Source organism: Sus scrofa, chromosome 14 (assembly GCF_000003025.6).
Source record: "Sus scrofa isolate TJ Tabasco breed Duroc chromosome 14, Sscrofa11.1, whole genome shotgun sequence".
Taxonomy (NCBI): domain Eukaryota; kingdom Metazoa; phylum Chordata; class Mammalia; order Artiodactyla; family Suidae; genus Sus; species Sus scrofa.
The window spans coordinates 59,908,774-59,925,012 of record NC_010456.5 but is presented as its reverse complement, the minus strand read 5'-3'; the positions used below and the strand labels follow the sequence as shown (position 1 = coordinate 59,925,012).

Here is a 16,239-nt window from a genome sequence, read left to right as displayed (position 1 = left end):
AGCTGTGACTCTGTCTTCAACTCCAGCTGCCCATTAGAATCCCCCAGGGGCACCAGCCTAAACAACTCAGTCAGAGTCCATGGATGTGGGCGACATGGAGAACCACGTCCCTGCATGTTAGTCATGGCAGGAGAGGCCCAGGAGGTCCTATGGGAGGTCCTCAGATGCTTCTACCAAACCAGCAATGAAATATTTGTCTGTTCTTGGAAGAAGTCAAATTCCATGTCTAATTATTTTCTTCCTACTAGAAGATTCTCCTTCCTCCTCCCCTGTTGCCCTGAGCCCAGAACACAGGCAGCAGGCCCAGCCCTCAGGGCAGCAGCACTGATGCCCATGACAGCCCTCAGCATCCTCACTCTGCACCCCACCAGCCCCGCCCAAACACACACAATGGTACTAAAGACACCACACATGGTATAAGCCAGGACCGCACACAAAGGCTGTCAGGGCAATTCTGGGAATGCCAGGGGCTTTGTGCTATACACTGGGACCTGCCCAAGCAGGCAAGTGGGCACAGCGGCCCTGGCTCTCCTCACATGCTCTAATGGGGAAGCCATCATGCTGGATTAGTCAGGGCCAATTTTCTCCAACTTGACTCCCACAGCCCCTCTTTACAGATTCTGATTTCTCCACACCATGTTCACAATGAAGCCCTGAGCCCTGTTGGGACTGGACTTGCAGATGAGTAAGATGAAGCCTGGCCAGCAGGAACACAGGGGTTGGGGGCTGCTTCTTCATTGTGGCTGCTGAGGCCGCAGGTCAGAAGCTGCTGACTCTCCATCACTTGAGAGGGCTTGGGATTAAGGCCAGACATCAGATCTGTTGCTAAGCAACAGGTCTGCAATGCCAGTGGCTGGAGTAGCTAAGGGCGGGGGTGCTTTCTGTGTTTCTCCTGAGTGGAATGGATCTAAATCACAAATGCAGGAGGAAGCGAAGGTGTATGTAGCCTGACAGGGGACTTCCTGACTTGGCCTGGATCTGTCTCTACAGCCCCACTTCTATTACAGCCATAGAAGTCTCGCCCAAACTGTGCAACAAACAAACCAGGCATCTTAGCACTGAGGGGAACTAACACCTGTCTGAGAGCCATGATACTGCTGCCTGCATCAATCTATCAATTCTCTGCTGCATCTACATGATTCTTGTCTGCCCACCTGGAAGGGGCCACATTGCAGACAAGGTAGGGGGAGTTCAGACTCCCCATAAGCCTTAGTGAGAGCTGTGCCTTGATGCCACTGATTGAACATCTGTGTCCCCCCTAAATCCCTATGTTGAAAACTTGATGCCTGAGGTGACAGTATTGTGAGAGTGGGCCTTTGGGAAGTGATGAGTTGCAAGGGTGGGGCCCTCACAAATGGGGTTAGTGCCCTTACAGGAGAGGCCCCTTCTGCGATGTGAGGACACAGTGAGGAGCCTGCAACCTGGAAGAGGGCCCTCACCCAACCACACTGGCACCCCAATTTGAGGCTTCTAGCATCCAGAGCTGTGGGCAGTAAATTCCTATTGTCCATACGCCAGGCACTCTGTACTGTGTACAAAATACTGTCAGAGCAGCCCAAATGGACCAAGATACCAGGAAAACTCCTTGGGTGGCTGTGGCCTTACCATGAAGGACAAAAGAGATGCACCCAGAAGTCTGGGCATAGCCTGAACCGGGACTTGCTCCAGACGTCCAGTGCCCCGGGGGGGAGGGGGTGCAGGCATGAAGAAGGCTGAAACAACCTGTTCCTAGGGGAGAAACACCTGCAGACCTGCGCCCCCAGCCTCACCCACCACTTCTGGGGCAGGGGTGTGGTAGGGGCTGTGCTGAAATCTGCTCACACCCTGACAAACCTTGCTTTTCAAACTCTTCAAACAGGGTCAGGCTGGTGATGCTGGGCCCAGTGAAGATGATATAGTTTTTCCCTGCTGCGTTCCGGCACAGGTTCTTGGCCACCATGCCGTGCAGCTGCGGCTTATTCTTCAGCGCATCGAGCCCGTCAGGGCCGCTGCCTTCCTTCAGGTGGACGTAAATCTGCAACAGAAACACACAGGGGGCAGTGAGCTCATGCAGAATCAGGCCGGGTCCCGTGCTTTAGGAAGCCCAGGCTTTCGCCACTGGGCTGGACACATGGGAAAGCCACTTCTCCGCAGGCCACTGGTTCCGCAGCCCCTACGGGCCCATTATCACCACTGCCCACAGAGGTTGGTCACTCTCAAGACTACCCTGCAGCCTGGTGGCACAACCCAGCCTCTTCAGTTCAAAGATGTCAAGCCTGAGACAGAAAAGGTCAAATGGTTACAAGTACTGAGTCTGGCAGCTGAGGTCGAGCGCAAACACATCCCCCTGTTCTGAAGCACGGTAGTCACTTACTAAGTTCACAGTGAACGTAAAGGCCCCCTCACCTGTAAGGGATAAACGGATCGGCGCGCTTTCCATTTCAACATTTGTTTAATTCACAAAGCACATCCGCAATTACTGTTCCCTTCACCCTTTACGGGAACCACCATGCGGGCAGAAGGGCAGCACTCACCTGGTGCTGCAGAAGAGACGGGATCAGGGATTTAAAATGCATCTGAGGGCCCAGATCAGCAAACAGGATGCACTGGAATTGGCGGGCAATAATTTTACTTTTTGTTATACAGTACTTTTAGGTGGTTTATTTATTTATTTGGTACACAGTAATTTTAAACTCTTTGTCCCATGAACATCTTCCAAGGATGTCATCTCAGGGATGGATGCAGGAAATGGGAGTGGGGTCAGGAAGGGGGTGGTACCGCCATGGCCATGGAGGATGAGCATATGGGTATTAAGCACGGCCCTCCTGTAGGGGCACAGCTCTTCCCCTGGATGTTCTGGTGCTTCACTGGCAGTGGTGCACATGGTGCCTGTCACTCTGCCCGGGGACTGCGCCTGACAGCTGACATGCGATGAGGCTCACCCTGTCCTTTGAGCCACAGAACTGCTGAGCACAGGACTCTGCGCAGACGGAGAAAAACCCAGATGGCACCCAGGGAAGACCAGGCACATCCACCACACCATCCTCAGGCAAACGACTTGGACCCATCACTCGCAAAACACAGTGTCTGATGCTCCCAAGGTGGGTGCAGTTCTCACTCTAAAAGCAGCTCATCTTTGGGGGCTAATTCTGCCCCGGACACTCACCCAGGACATCCCATGGGGGACCTGACTTCCCAGCAGCCTGGCAGGCAATGGGTGGGGAACGAGGCAGAACCCAACATTTCCTGGGGCTCTTTCTGGCTTTCCCACCTTGGTTCCCAGAAGAAACATCTCTGATAGAGAGCGACATGCTGGGACAGGGAAACCAATGGTCCCTGCCACATGTTGCCTCTGACTCCGGCAGAGCAAGAACATTTTCCCAGAACCTGTCTTCTCTCCTTCAGCAAAGCCCGGTCCCTGTGACCTCTGCTGTGGGTTCCTGCACCTACAGCCAGCCCTGACTCACCCTGTCTCCCAGGTGTCCTGCCTGAACTCAGCACAGCCACGCTGGGCACTGTGTGTCCCAAGATCTACCCAAGGGACAGTTAGCTTTGTCCCACATGCCCCTTGAAGGGGATCCTCCATCCCAATCCAGGACTGTTGCCAGGGAACGGAAGGTCTGTGACACCCGTGGTGGTTTCCAAGGTCCTGAGTGATGGGTGGCCCCAGACCAAGTGGGCAGGCAATATTCAACAGGATTGAATGCAAAACCCTGCAACCAAGTTCAAAAAACAAGCTGCATCTGGTGGAGGATGCATGAAGTGTGACTCAACAAGAGTACTTTTGGAAAACACTAAACCCTTGGGGGTGGAGGACCTCAGGCAGCAGATACTGTGACTGGCCGAGAAGTTAACAGGACCTTGACCTGCATTCATACCTGGGTGCGGGGGGGAACCATCTTATCCTTCCTGGTCCTGTCATAATCCTCCTGGACACCACCTCTGCCCAGGCATAGAGAGGCTGGCGAGTTGATGGATTTGTTTGCTCTGGCCATCAAAACAAAGTACCACGGACAGGATCCACGAGCTCTCCTCTGGGCTAGAGAGCTCTGTCGCCAAAAGACAGTTAAGGTCCTTCTGAGGCAGAACCAGGATGAACGTATACACACAGAAAACATGTCTGCCAGCACGAGCGCCCTTCCTAACACCCAGAGCCATCCGCGCATGGCTCCAGGACAAACCTGGCGGCTGAACACCAAATGCACAGCTGCACGGTCCTCCCAGCCTGAGAGGTCCTGAGGTGTCCCTCACGCCCTGCAGTGCAGGTGCTGGGGTGCATGTCATGGTCAGAGGGTGGTTCGGATGCCCCCACAAAGTGGCACACAGAACAAGGCCCCTCCTGATGAACCCGCCACCTTGGATCCATGAAAGGATGACCCTGGAGGGGGCAGTCACCTCTCAGAGTAACTGACACTAGCAGAATCATCTTGCGTTGCTCAAGTCCTAACAGCAAAGGGTGCCAGTGTCTAGGTTCAGAGACAGCCACTCCCTCCTGGATTTAATGATAACCCGGAGAGCCTCGTCTTCCCAGTGGTCTCTGGCCCATAGCTCTTCCAGCTGATGCACTGGGCGAGCCAGACCTGCATGGATGCGTTTTCAGCAGGCAGCACAGCCTGTGTTCTTAAAGGTGGGCATCCAGGCCACCTGCTACTGTGGGCCTCCAAGCAGGTATGCCTTCCAGACGGCGCCCCCTGATGTCTAGGCTGGATTCAGCTGCACAGCCCAGTGTGCGTCCCCCACCCTCTGCCCTTTGGAAGCGTGGATTTCCTCAGGGGTGGGGAGCGGAGAAGAGGTGGCCCGCGGGGGCTGCGTGGACCTGCCATCAACCCAGCTGTGATGATGCAGAGAAGAGTGGTTCCCTCACACATTGCCAAGGGCCTGGCTGCTTCGCTCACCCGTGCGTCAAAGTCTGGAAGCCAGGGAGGACCTTCCTGAGCCAGACCTACCAGCCAAGGCAGCAGCTCCAGATGACCTGAGATCTGCGACCCTGCCTGGTAACCAGAGCTGCAAGACACCCACTGAGACCATGTCACAGAGCACCTTCCCTACTTCCCAGGCCACAGGTAAGGCGATGGGCACTACCGTTGGCGCAAATGCTCCTGCTCTAGGAACGAGGCAGGGTCAGGACTGCATTGTGACTTACATGGGCACTTTACTTCCATGGGGCTCTTCCTTCAGAAATAAATAAATATGTATATACATTTAAAATTCTATTTTATAACTGTACTGGAATAAAAAACAAATATATATTCAAGCACTTTCTTCCACCTACAAGTTTGGGTTCTTTCCCCTTCTGGTTTTAAGAGAAACAGAAACCCTTTCAAAAATCTAAAATATCTATACTTCCAACACATAGAAACAGCCATTTAAGGGCAGAGTCACCATATCTGCCCCTCGGTGTTACCACTCTGGGCGCTGTTCCCGCATTGCCTGATGGAGTAGTTGGCCCGGGCAGTGAAGACAGTCAGGGACAGATTAAGGCAGTGAGGTGGTGACCATGCCAGCAGGAGGTGTGGGCAGGATGCGCGAGGCCAGCTGTGCGGGGTCTGAGGTGCCTGAGGACATCCAGGCAGAAGCCCCAGAGGAAGACGTCAATCGGAGAAGGTCAGGGATGGATGAGGATGCAGGGAAAGAGCCGCTGTAAGAGGCTCTTCATCTCTAGGAGCATTCTTTTTTTTTTTTTTTTTTTTTTTTTTTTTGTCTTTTTGCCTTTTCTAGGGCCGCTCCCACAGCATATGGAGGTTCCCAGGCTAGGGGTCTAATCAGAGCTGTAGCTGCCAGCCTACGCCAGAGCCACAGCAACGTGGGATCTGAGCCGCGTCTGTGACCTACACTACAGCTCACGGCAATGCCGGATCCTTAACCCACGAGCAAGGCCAGGGATCGAACCTTCAACCTCATGGTTCTTAGTCGGATTTGTTAACCACTGAGCCATGACAGGAACTCCTCCAGGCACGTTCTTGACACAGTAGCTCTTCACCACCACGACCCGAGGCTGGGCTGTCTCGGGAGCAGATGCAACTTCAAGTGGGCCTGTGCTCGGGTAACCCTGCTAGGGAGGTTCTTCTATTATATTTGGTCTTTTTTGATGAAACTGAATTGTGTTGTTAGTAACAAAAACAAAAATCGAAAATATCTATACTTGCAACATATAGAAATAGCCATTTAAGGATAGAGTCGCCATATCTGCACACACATACAAAGACAGACTGTACCAAGGTAGCGTTCCAGCAGTGACACACGTGCATGCACATGCAGACACATACGCACATCCACAGGTGTGCTCCCCCACCCCACACGGTACCAAGGCAGCATTCTGGCAGTGATGAACGGCCCCCAACTCTCACCAGGGTGGGACGTCTGGGCAGGGGAGGTGTCACTGCTGATCTACAGACACTGTTCAATGGAGTGGGCCTCAATCTCAGAGAATAAAGTTGACGTCATCACCTCTCTGCTGGCTTAATAATAAAGGGAGCCGTCCCTTTATTGCTCATGGTGTTTGGATTCATCTGGTCCAGAGAAATGCAGCTGCTGACATAGCATGTCCCTGTGGTGCTTGGAGACGGCCCTGGTGTGTAAATGCCTCCCCCCAGCTAGTCACTCAAACTCTGGTCTCAGTGATGCTGTGGAGGGACTTTGATTTTGTGGGTACTGTCATGGTCCTAAATCCACAGAGTTTAAAAAGGCAATGATCCTGGGTGGGCCTGACGTAGAGGTGAAGCTCTAAAAGGAACAGGGCTCTCCCAGGCAGAGAGTGGAAACGTGAGAAGGACTCCCCTGAGAGGAGGGTCTCCACTGTGAGCTCTGAGGATGGAGGGGCACTGGGCTAGGAGCCACCCCCGCTCACACAACAGCCACAGGGAGCCCGAGTGGGCCTGGAGGTAGCCCCGAGCCCAGGTGTACACAGAGCCAGCCACAGTGACTTATTTCAGCCCCGCGGTACCCTGAGCAGAATGGTGGGGTATAAGTGGGTGTAGTGTAAGCCACTGGGCCTATGGTGATTCTGCAGGCAGCAAAAACCAGAAAGGCATCAAATGCATATCCGTCTAGAAACATCAGATAAGTTGTGTGCGGCGAGGGCAGGGGTGTGTGGGTGTGTGTAGGCAGAAATCACCTGTTAGAATGTCCAGTTCTGCCTGGGGCTACACGACCTTGGAGGGATCACCCGTGTCTGCCAGGCATCCAACTCTGGTCACTACGTTTCTGCCCGCTTGTTGGACCTTCTCGATCCTTCCTCCTCCTGGACAGCTTCCTCTTTCCTCCCTCTCCCTGTTCTCCCGCCTCACCCTTCCTCTCCATATTTCTCTGAGCCCCACTTCCACAGCCTGCCCCCACCACCCACCGCCCCGAATACTGGTGACCCCAGGGGTCTGGCTTAGCCCCTCAGGATTTAATACACCCACTGCTCTCCTAGGAACAGTATTTCTCCCAAAGCCAATGCCATGTGGCGGGGTTACAGGGCCATCCTGGAATTCCTCAGCTTAGTCTGTCTACACAGGCAGGTCGGTACCCTGGCATCTTACCAGACTCCACCCAGTCTCTTCCCCAAGGAGCAGATGCTCAGCTGCTCCATCAGAAGGGAGAGGCACGGGGTCAACGTCTTCCTGGCCCCTCAGGATGTCTGGAAGAAGACTGAGGCCACAAAGTGGCATCAATGCAGGTCCAGGGAAGGTCTCAAATGTGTGACTCGTTACTACAACAAGTTTATTCCTAAGGTCAATATAAAATAGGATCTACATTTAAGTAACAAAAAAATTGTAGCCTCCAATGTCCCAGCTGAGAGGCATGATTTCCAAAGAACCATTCACTGGGCTGTCCAAAGGTCACTGGGTCAGCCTGACCCAGCACCCAGTGGTCTGTGTTTGCTCTGACTGAATAACTTCAGCTGGGCTAAGATGTCAACCTGCACCTCTTAGCTGGGGGAATGAATCTATAACCCCTACGGAAAAAAATCATCACCTTCCATGGCCTCTCATCCCAACCTTGCACCATTGCCACGATGCTCAAGGCAGGCAGATGAGTGTGTGCAGATTAGAAATCTGCCTGAAGCAACCCCATCTGTGATCTGAGAAGGGCAGCCTCACATTTGTACTCTGCTCCAGGTGCTTAAAAAAGACTGTGCCAAGGAAATGCCATTCACTGAAATGTATAATTGCTGCTTTGTTGGCTTTTCAAAACATTCTATCTGGCCACACACACAAGAGAGCACCACGGCCTTAGAACAGTCCCTCCAGCGTGGGGAGGCACTGAGCAGTTACGCCCCTGGGAAAATGGAATCTGCTGTAGAGATGTTTACTATCTGAGCTACGAGCTTGTTTGACAAGTGTCTTTAATAAGGCAGAGAAATATATCTCTCAGCTGCCAAGCTTTTCACTTTTCCTGAAAAATTTTCTTCTTGATCCTATGATTTATTAACTTTTCTATGTACAGATTCAGAAAGAAAGGGAAGAAAACTTATTAACATAGGGCATGACATTTTTGCTCCGGGACGTTACTACATATGCTGGGTATTTTTACTGACATTGTAGCAGAAAGACTCAGGAATTTGGATTTCAGTGGTGTTATCTTGAGGCATGCATGCACCGCAGGACTGGTTATCTTAACCCAGCTTCTGAAATGCCCCCAAGTCTTGAGAGGTGGGACCTAGTTCATTGCCACCCCTTCCCTTCTCAAAAGGGACACTGGTGACAGTTGCCATCACTGATGGACTCAGGGTCACGAAAGATGCACCAGCGGACACTTCCACTAAGGTGCCACTGGGCTCAGCCGGTCTTGACCACTCTCCCTGATTCTCCTGCAGACAGAAGAGAATAGGGCTTCTCCACTGTGGTGCAGCGGGTGTCCACAGACAGGAAAGTCACGCATTAAGGACTATGGTCTTTTTTTTTTTTTTTTTTTTTTTTACTGCCGCGCCTGTGGCATATTTAAGTTCCTGGGCTAGGAGTCAAATTGGAGCTGCAGCTGCTGGCCTACAACAGAGTTACTGCAACACCAGATCTGAGCCACATCTACATCTGACACCACAGCTTACAGCAATGGGGGATCCTTAACCCACTGAGGGAGGCCAGGGATTGAACCCTCTTCCTCACAGTCACTATGTTGGCTTCTTAACCGCTGCACCACAACGGCAACTCCAGGACTGTGGTCTTTTACTTGAACTTTTACTCACTAGCAGTACAGGGAGTGAATGGAGGGTGTGATCCCAGCAGTGCGGCACAGGCATATGGAGACGGGCAGGATGGGGGGCAGGATTGGCCACACCGAAAAGCTGTAAAATTTCAATGATGTTACTCACTATGAGAGGAAGGGAGGGCCACCAGGGTAGAGTGAGGGCACAGGCCTGGATTCGAGCTTGTGTGACTCCGGGCCAGCTACTACACTTCTCTGAGCCTTGCTTTCCTCGTTTATAAGGATAATAATACCTTCTGCACCTCACAAGGCCATGTCTCTATGTGCAAGCTGTGTACACAGAAGTGATTCTTTTATGGCAAAGCTCCATGTCAGTGCTGCAGCCTCTAGACCCAGGCAGCTGTTTTAATTTAAATTCACTACAACTAAGGTGAAAAATTCAATTCCTCAGTCACACGGGCCACATTCTCAGCAGTCACATGTGGCAGGCGGCTGTCATGGTGGAGAGCAGAGTACAGAATGTTCCATCATCTTGGAAAGTTCTACCGGACGTGCTGTCTCACACCATCCTTGGCTCATCAGTCCTGTTTTCCAGTAAAGTCTCCACACCTTCATCTTACTGATAGGTTTTCACCATCAGTTTTTCCCCATATCACCTCTCATCACGATCATGGCCAGGAAGGACTCATGCACTGAGACTCTCATGCACCTTCAGCATTAGAGACCCTTACAAGAACCTTGCCTTTGATTCACCCCAAACCTCAAATCCTGGTGAGTCTGCCTTTCAAAATGATGGACTGTCAAGAAAACTATAATTTGAAAAGATACATGCACCCCAGTGTTCACTGCAGCAAGGAAGCAACCTAAATGACCATCAACAGAGGATCTGATAAAGAAGATACGGCACATATATACAAAGGAGTATTACTCAACCATACAAAATGGAAAAACGCCATTTGCAGCAACACGGATGCAACCAGAGATTCTCATACTAAGTGAGGTCAGAGAGAGAAAGACAAATACCATATATCTATAGGTGGAATCTAAAATATGACATAAATGAACCTATCCACAGAACAGAAACAGACAGACACAGAGAACAAACTCGTAGTTATCAAAGGGGAAGGGATAAATTAGGAGTTTGGGCTTAACATATACACACTACTAAATATAAAATGGATAACCAACAAGGTCCTGCTGCATAGCACAGGGAACTCTACTCAAGATCTTATAATAACCTATAAGAGAAAAGAATCTGAAAAAGAATACATACAAAACTGAATCACTATGCTGTATACCAGAAATAAACACAACATCGTAAAGCAAATATACTTCAATTAAACAACTACAAAACACAGGCTGGATTGGAAGAGACACAGAGGGCTCTGTGCACACCTCCCAGCAGTGCAGTTCCTTGGGGAGGGGCTGAGTTCAAACTGATCCAGCAAGTGTGTAATTCCCTTATATGGGCACCTAAGAAATATTCCTTTTCTCTGCTTCCCTAGATGGTAGTAAGGAGGGCTGGGTAAACTAACCCACCCAACAGTCTCAGGAAGAGGAAGTGCAGCCCCTTGCTCCAAGACATGCAGGGACTAGAGCCCAAGCCTACTCCACCCTGTGACATAACCACATTCCACCTGACAGGACTGGCCACTGCACAGGTAAACAGATGGGTAAACACCCTGCCCAGCTTTTGACTCCAGGAGCAAAATCCACTCTAGCTGATGAATCCTATCCTGAGCCTTACTTTTCAAGCTAATCCAGTTAGCTATAGGTCAGGAACAATCCACTAGGACATAAAAAAAAATTCAAGATCAAATAAAAAATACTGTATAGCACAGAGAACTATATCCAGGCTCTTGGGATAGAACTTGATGGAAGATAATATGAGAAAGGGATTGTATATATATGTATGACTGGGTCACTTTGCTGTACGCTAGAAATTGGCACAACACTGTAAATTGACTATACGTCAATAAAAAAAATTACCTAAAAAACCTTTGGTGCAAATTCCTCAAGTTCTTTCAACATACAGAGTATGTCTCAAAATAAGGGAGGCCAGTGACAAACAATGCTAGAATGTCAATCACACAACAAGCAAGCTGGATAAGAAACAGAAGCTCAGGTTTTTGTCTAAAGTGAGAAAAGTTCTCTCCTTGGGGAGAGATCGTAGCCTAGGGGATCAGAGGGTGGGCTCTGGAGTGGCAAAGGGTGAGTTTAATCCCGGGTCTCCCACTTTAGGTTGAGACTTTGGACAAGGTACCCCTGCTCACTTCACAAGGTGGTCATGAAAAGAAGATGAGCAATTCATGTAAAGTGCTTAAGCGTGGAGTCCATCCCGCAGCAAGTGCTCCCCAGAGGCAGATTACTGCAGAAGCAGCTGTCATAGCCCATGGAGTAGATGGAAGAGGGCAGAGGGCTTCTAGAGCAGCTGATCCAGACACAAAGGATGGGGACACACCCAGGTGATGTGCTTGGGGGCAGGTGGCCAGGGGTTTCCATCCTGCCTTCAGGCTTCTGAGGTCCAAATTCTCCACTCACTGACCAGGGACCTGGGCTCTGCCCCTGCTCAGCACAGCAGCCACCCGACCCTCTGGGGACTGTCCGGCCGTCCTCTCCAGGGGGGGCATTGGCCCCTCAGGGGGCCTCCCAGGCACCTGCTCCTCCACCACCTTCCTCTCTGGGGACCCTGGGTCTTGCGCTGTGGAAGCAGCCCAGCTGGTTCAACACACTCCAACAAGAGAAATCGGCCTTTTATCCATACCAGGTTTTGTTTTTTTAAAATTAGTTGATTCTTTTCTCCCCAAAGAATCTCAGGGCACCGCATGATCACCATAGGTCGATACACCTGTTTTCCTCACTGTATTCTCCATCTTTTCAACGTGGTAGAACCAGAACTGCATCCTCTACAGAAATAGTCCCTGTGACTCCACAGAAAGGTCACAAGGTTTCCAAGATAACACCTCAGTGGCACAGACTGAGAAACTCCAGCCACCCAGTGACACAGCTCCCCTGAAAAGGGACGTCCCCTCTTCTGCACCATCCTCTCCTTTCACCCCCTCAGCTCACTGGGGGCTGCAGATGAGGGGACACGCAGGGAAACTGGGCTTGCAAATGGCCCGGGCTGGAGGGCACGATGGGGCTGGGATAGCTCTCGGAACAAGAACACCCTCTCAGGCATGCCACAGGCCTCTGATCTGGACAGTGCAGGAGTTCTGCAGAAAGCAGCCCCTGGCGGTGGCCTCAGAGGACAAAGGGTTTGGTTCCCAAGAAGCAAGTCTGTCCATGACGGTCAGAGCCTCATGTCTTAACTGATTCCCTGCCTGCTTAGCTACTGCTATTAAAACCTGGGGTTATCAGGCCCAGAGGTTCCCCCATGAGCCAGGATGAGAACCACTGGCTGCCCTGAGCTCCAAAGACTCTCCACTGTGGACACCAACACGTGGTATGGCCTGTGTCTCCTGGAATGGATGCTCCAAAGGTGAGTCAGGGAAATATTCCCCAGAGAGGTGGTCATGTTGGGAATGAGACACTACATTCAGATGCCCTGGCCCCAAGCTGGGCACTCGTGTCTCCTCCACCTCCCTGAGGGTCCTGGGAGCAAAGATCGTGGGCCGGGGGTCACGTCTCTGCCTCCGCCTCTTAGCCCTGCGGTTTGTGGTAAGTGGTTCTCTTCAGTTTTCCCAGGTGTAAAAGAAGGACAGCAAGACACCAGTCAGGGGCCACGTGCTGCTCAGTGGACGAGCTCAGGGCTGGCCTGCAGTGAGTGCCACTGGCCCCCACCTGTCCCCTAACTCTGCACTCACGGTCCACCTTCCCCTCTGGGTATCACACGCCCTATGCTCTATGCCCTGGGAGTCCTTAGCCCTGTAGGTGCCCTCCTCCAGCCCACAACACTGCACATACACTTCCAGCGCTGCACTGCTTACCCTGTGCTTATGAATTTCCTTTCTTTTTAGGGCTGCACCTAGCAGCATATGGAAGTTCCAGAGCCAGGGGTGGATTCAGAGCCACAGCCGCTGGCCTACGCCATAGCCACGGCAACACGGGATCCGAGCGGCATCTATGATCTACACCACAGCTGACAGCAATGCCAGATTCTTAACCCACCAAGCAAGGCCAGGGATCGAACCCACATCCTTGTGGACACTAGTTGGGTTCTTAGCCCGTTAAGCCACAATAGAAACTCCATGAATATTTTTAATACTCATGAGAGAGGCCGTGAAGGCTCCATTTCCCTCTGGGCCCTTGGCACCGAGTGTGATGCAAATTCCCTAAAATGTGCTTATGAAACAATCTGTACCCAGGGTTTCTTTTGCAGAGGGCTTATCTTCCCAGCCATTTTGGAAACTCCTTGATAATAGGGCTGTCTTAGACATCAATTCTTAAAAAAAAAAGGGGGGGCTAGCAAGCACCTCAGGCTCTAGAGAGACAAAGCTGAGGCCAGCAGCTGCAGTCCCTGCCCTAGGAGTCCAGAGTCCAGAGCAGTCCACCGCAGGGAGCCTGGGACACACACCGGCTATGTGAGCCCAGTGGCTGGCATAAGTCCCTCTGCAGTGGAACCAAGAGGATGGAGACAGAGAGACAGAGAGAGATCTATCTACCTATTGGGAGATAAAAGACAGCTTATCTCAAGGAAGAACTTGAGATTCCTTTATTTCAAGGAATTGGTTTGTCTGATTACGAGATCTGTTAAGTCCAAAATCCCCAGAACATGCTGGCAGGCTGGAGACCCAGGGAAGAGCTGCAGTTCACCCCCAAAGGCCATCTGCTTTCAGTGAAGTCAGTCTTTTTCTATTTAGGCCTTCAACTGATTTGACAAGGCCCACCCAAATGATGGGGGGCAATCTGCTGTACTCTAAGTCTACCTGTTTGCGAGACATGTTTTTATAATATTTTCTTAGCCTCTTTGCTGAAAACTCCATCTTGTCCTTCCTTACTTTGTCCTGTCTTCCTGCTTGAGAAACAGTCCCTGTGATGGTAAATGACTTAAGCTTAAGAACAAAGACCTAAAGGCAAGGGTTATTCATGGGGTCAGCTGAATGAAGACATAATACATTGGTCTAGGCCATTTGCACAAGCATGATACGTCCTCTAAAGAATAAGAGAAAGAGGAACCTCATGGCCAAGTGGTTTATGAGTGGTCATTAGCAGAATATGCATTAGAAAAGAGAACCGGAGCTCCCATCCTGGTGCAGTGGTTAACAATCCAACTAGGAACCATGAGGTTGTGGGTTTGATCCTTGGCCTTGCTCAGTGGGTTAACAATCCGGCGTTGCCGTGAGCTGTGGTGTAGGTCGCAGACGCGGCTTGGATCCCGCGTTGCTGTGGCTCTGGCGTAGGCTGGCAGCTACAGCTCCGATTGGACCCCTAGCCTGGGAACCTCCATATGCCGCGGGAGCGGCCCAAGAAATGGCAAAAAGACAAAAAAAAAAAAAAAAAAAAAAAGAGAACCAAGGTGCAAACCTAGGCACACTGGGTTGCTGTTTGGGAAGCACAGTGAGGATTATCTGAAATCCTATGCATAGATAGCTAACTCAAATGCTAATCATTCTTAAATGCCTAAAGTTTAGAGTAAAAGTTTGACTTTTAAAATAATAAAAGAACTTATAAAATAATAAAAAAAAACCCTATATCCTGCACCTTCAACCCCCTTTTCACTTGATGTAATCCTCAAGAGCACAATAAAAGCAGTGTGGTTTCTTGAGGCAGGGCTCTTGATCTCTGAGACCTTGAGTCCCCCAGTTCCCACCTTTACTCAAGATAAATGTCTCTGTGTCTTATGTTAACTTTTTTCCCTTAAGTTCCACAGCACCCATTCTTCAGTCCCATTTCCATGTCAAGGTCATCTAAAAATACCTCCACCACACATCCAGAAGAGTGTCTGACCAAATATCTAGGTACTGTGGCCCAGCCAAATTGGCACAAAATCACCCATCACACCCTTTGAGCCCCACGGATATCAGAGGGTAAAGCCAGAAAGGCTGGGTCAGGAAAGAAGCAAAGCAGAACAGGCGTTCATGGGCACCCCAGACCCCTAAGAGTGACTGGGTACGCCCCAAATGACTGAAGGCACCTCTCTGGCACAGAATGCAGATGGCCCTGGGACCAAGGGCTGTGTATACTGTCCAAGCCATTCGTTCATCTGCCCTTAACTAGGAGTGGAGCAACCTGACCAAGGGAAGTGTGACCAGCACTAAATATTCAACCAGAGCGGGATGCCTGGCGACGGCTCCTCCAAGCTCCCCCAGCATCCACAGTGCATCCAGAAGGTGCCTTTGCTCACAGGAAATTCACTACTTCCACCTGATGGCACATCACTCCCCCAGCCAAGAGTTCTGCTCCTAGATGGTTGGGATGGGGGAAAGTTCTGGAAATGGATGGTGGTGACGGCTGCACAACACTGTGAACATACTTAATGCCACTGGATTGAACACTTAAAAATGGTTAAATGGTGGAACTCCTGCTATAGCACAGTGGGTTAAGAATCTGACTGCAGAGGCATGGGTTCGATCCCCAGCCCGGTGCAGTGGATTAAAGGATCCAGCATTGCCATTACTGTGGTTCAGATTTAATTCTTGGCCCAGGAACTTCCATATGCTGCAGGTGTGGCTGTAAAAATATTTTACCACAATAAAAAAAAAAAAAGATGCTCTCTCAGGACAGGCCCACAATACACAAGACAAATTTCAATTCTCACGTGACAGTGTTTTCCAGATGACCAAAGACCCAAGGCAAGTGGTGTGGACGGCCTCACCTACTGCCCCTCGGGCCTGGAGCACTGCGGGCAGGCAGTGCCATGTGCTGATTCATTTTCCAGCATTTGGTGTACGGTGTGACGCCAAGATAGACAGCTTGGATTCAAGGCGTGGGTGGTCCTGCAGGGTGGCCCTACAAATGCCATGTGGGAGACTGGGCTCTCCGTGAGCCAGGTCTCTCGTGCGAGGCTTCTGGAAGGAGGGCTGGAGGCGAGATGTGAGGACAGATGAGGCAGCACCACCTTCCCAAGATGGACGGCATCTCCACGAGGGTCTGACTTTCTATGCAGCGACTGCCTCCTCGGGTTGCTTTTTTCCTGGAGACTCTGAACCCCCTACCTCCCGCACTCCCCGAAGTGAAAACCAGCACCCA

General features: G+C 51.0%; 1 protein-coding gene across 4 annotated transcripts in view; it reads right to left on the bottom strand.

Annotated features, from left to right (window-relative positions):
• Nucleotides 1-16,239, bottom strand: part of PGBD5 (piggyBac transposable element derived 5) — a 92,373-nt gene that overhangs the window by 10,013 nt on the left and 66,121 nt on the right. For 3 of the 4 annotated variants that reach the window (XM_021072685.1, XM_021072687.1, XM_021072686.1), the window contains exons 4-5: nucleotides 2,514-2,585; nucleotides 1,834-2,014 (exon numbers count right to left, since the gene is read on the bottom strand). In XM_021072685.1, coding sequence (XP_020928344.1) covers nucleotides 1,834-2,014; nucleotides 2,514-2,585 — 253 coding nt within the window. The remainder of the gene's footprint in view (nucleotides 1-1,833; nucleotides 2,015-2,513; nucleotides 2,586-16,239) is intronic. The other variant, XM_005670977.2, reaches the window with a different exon arrangement.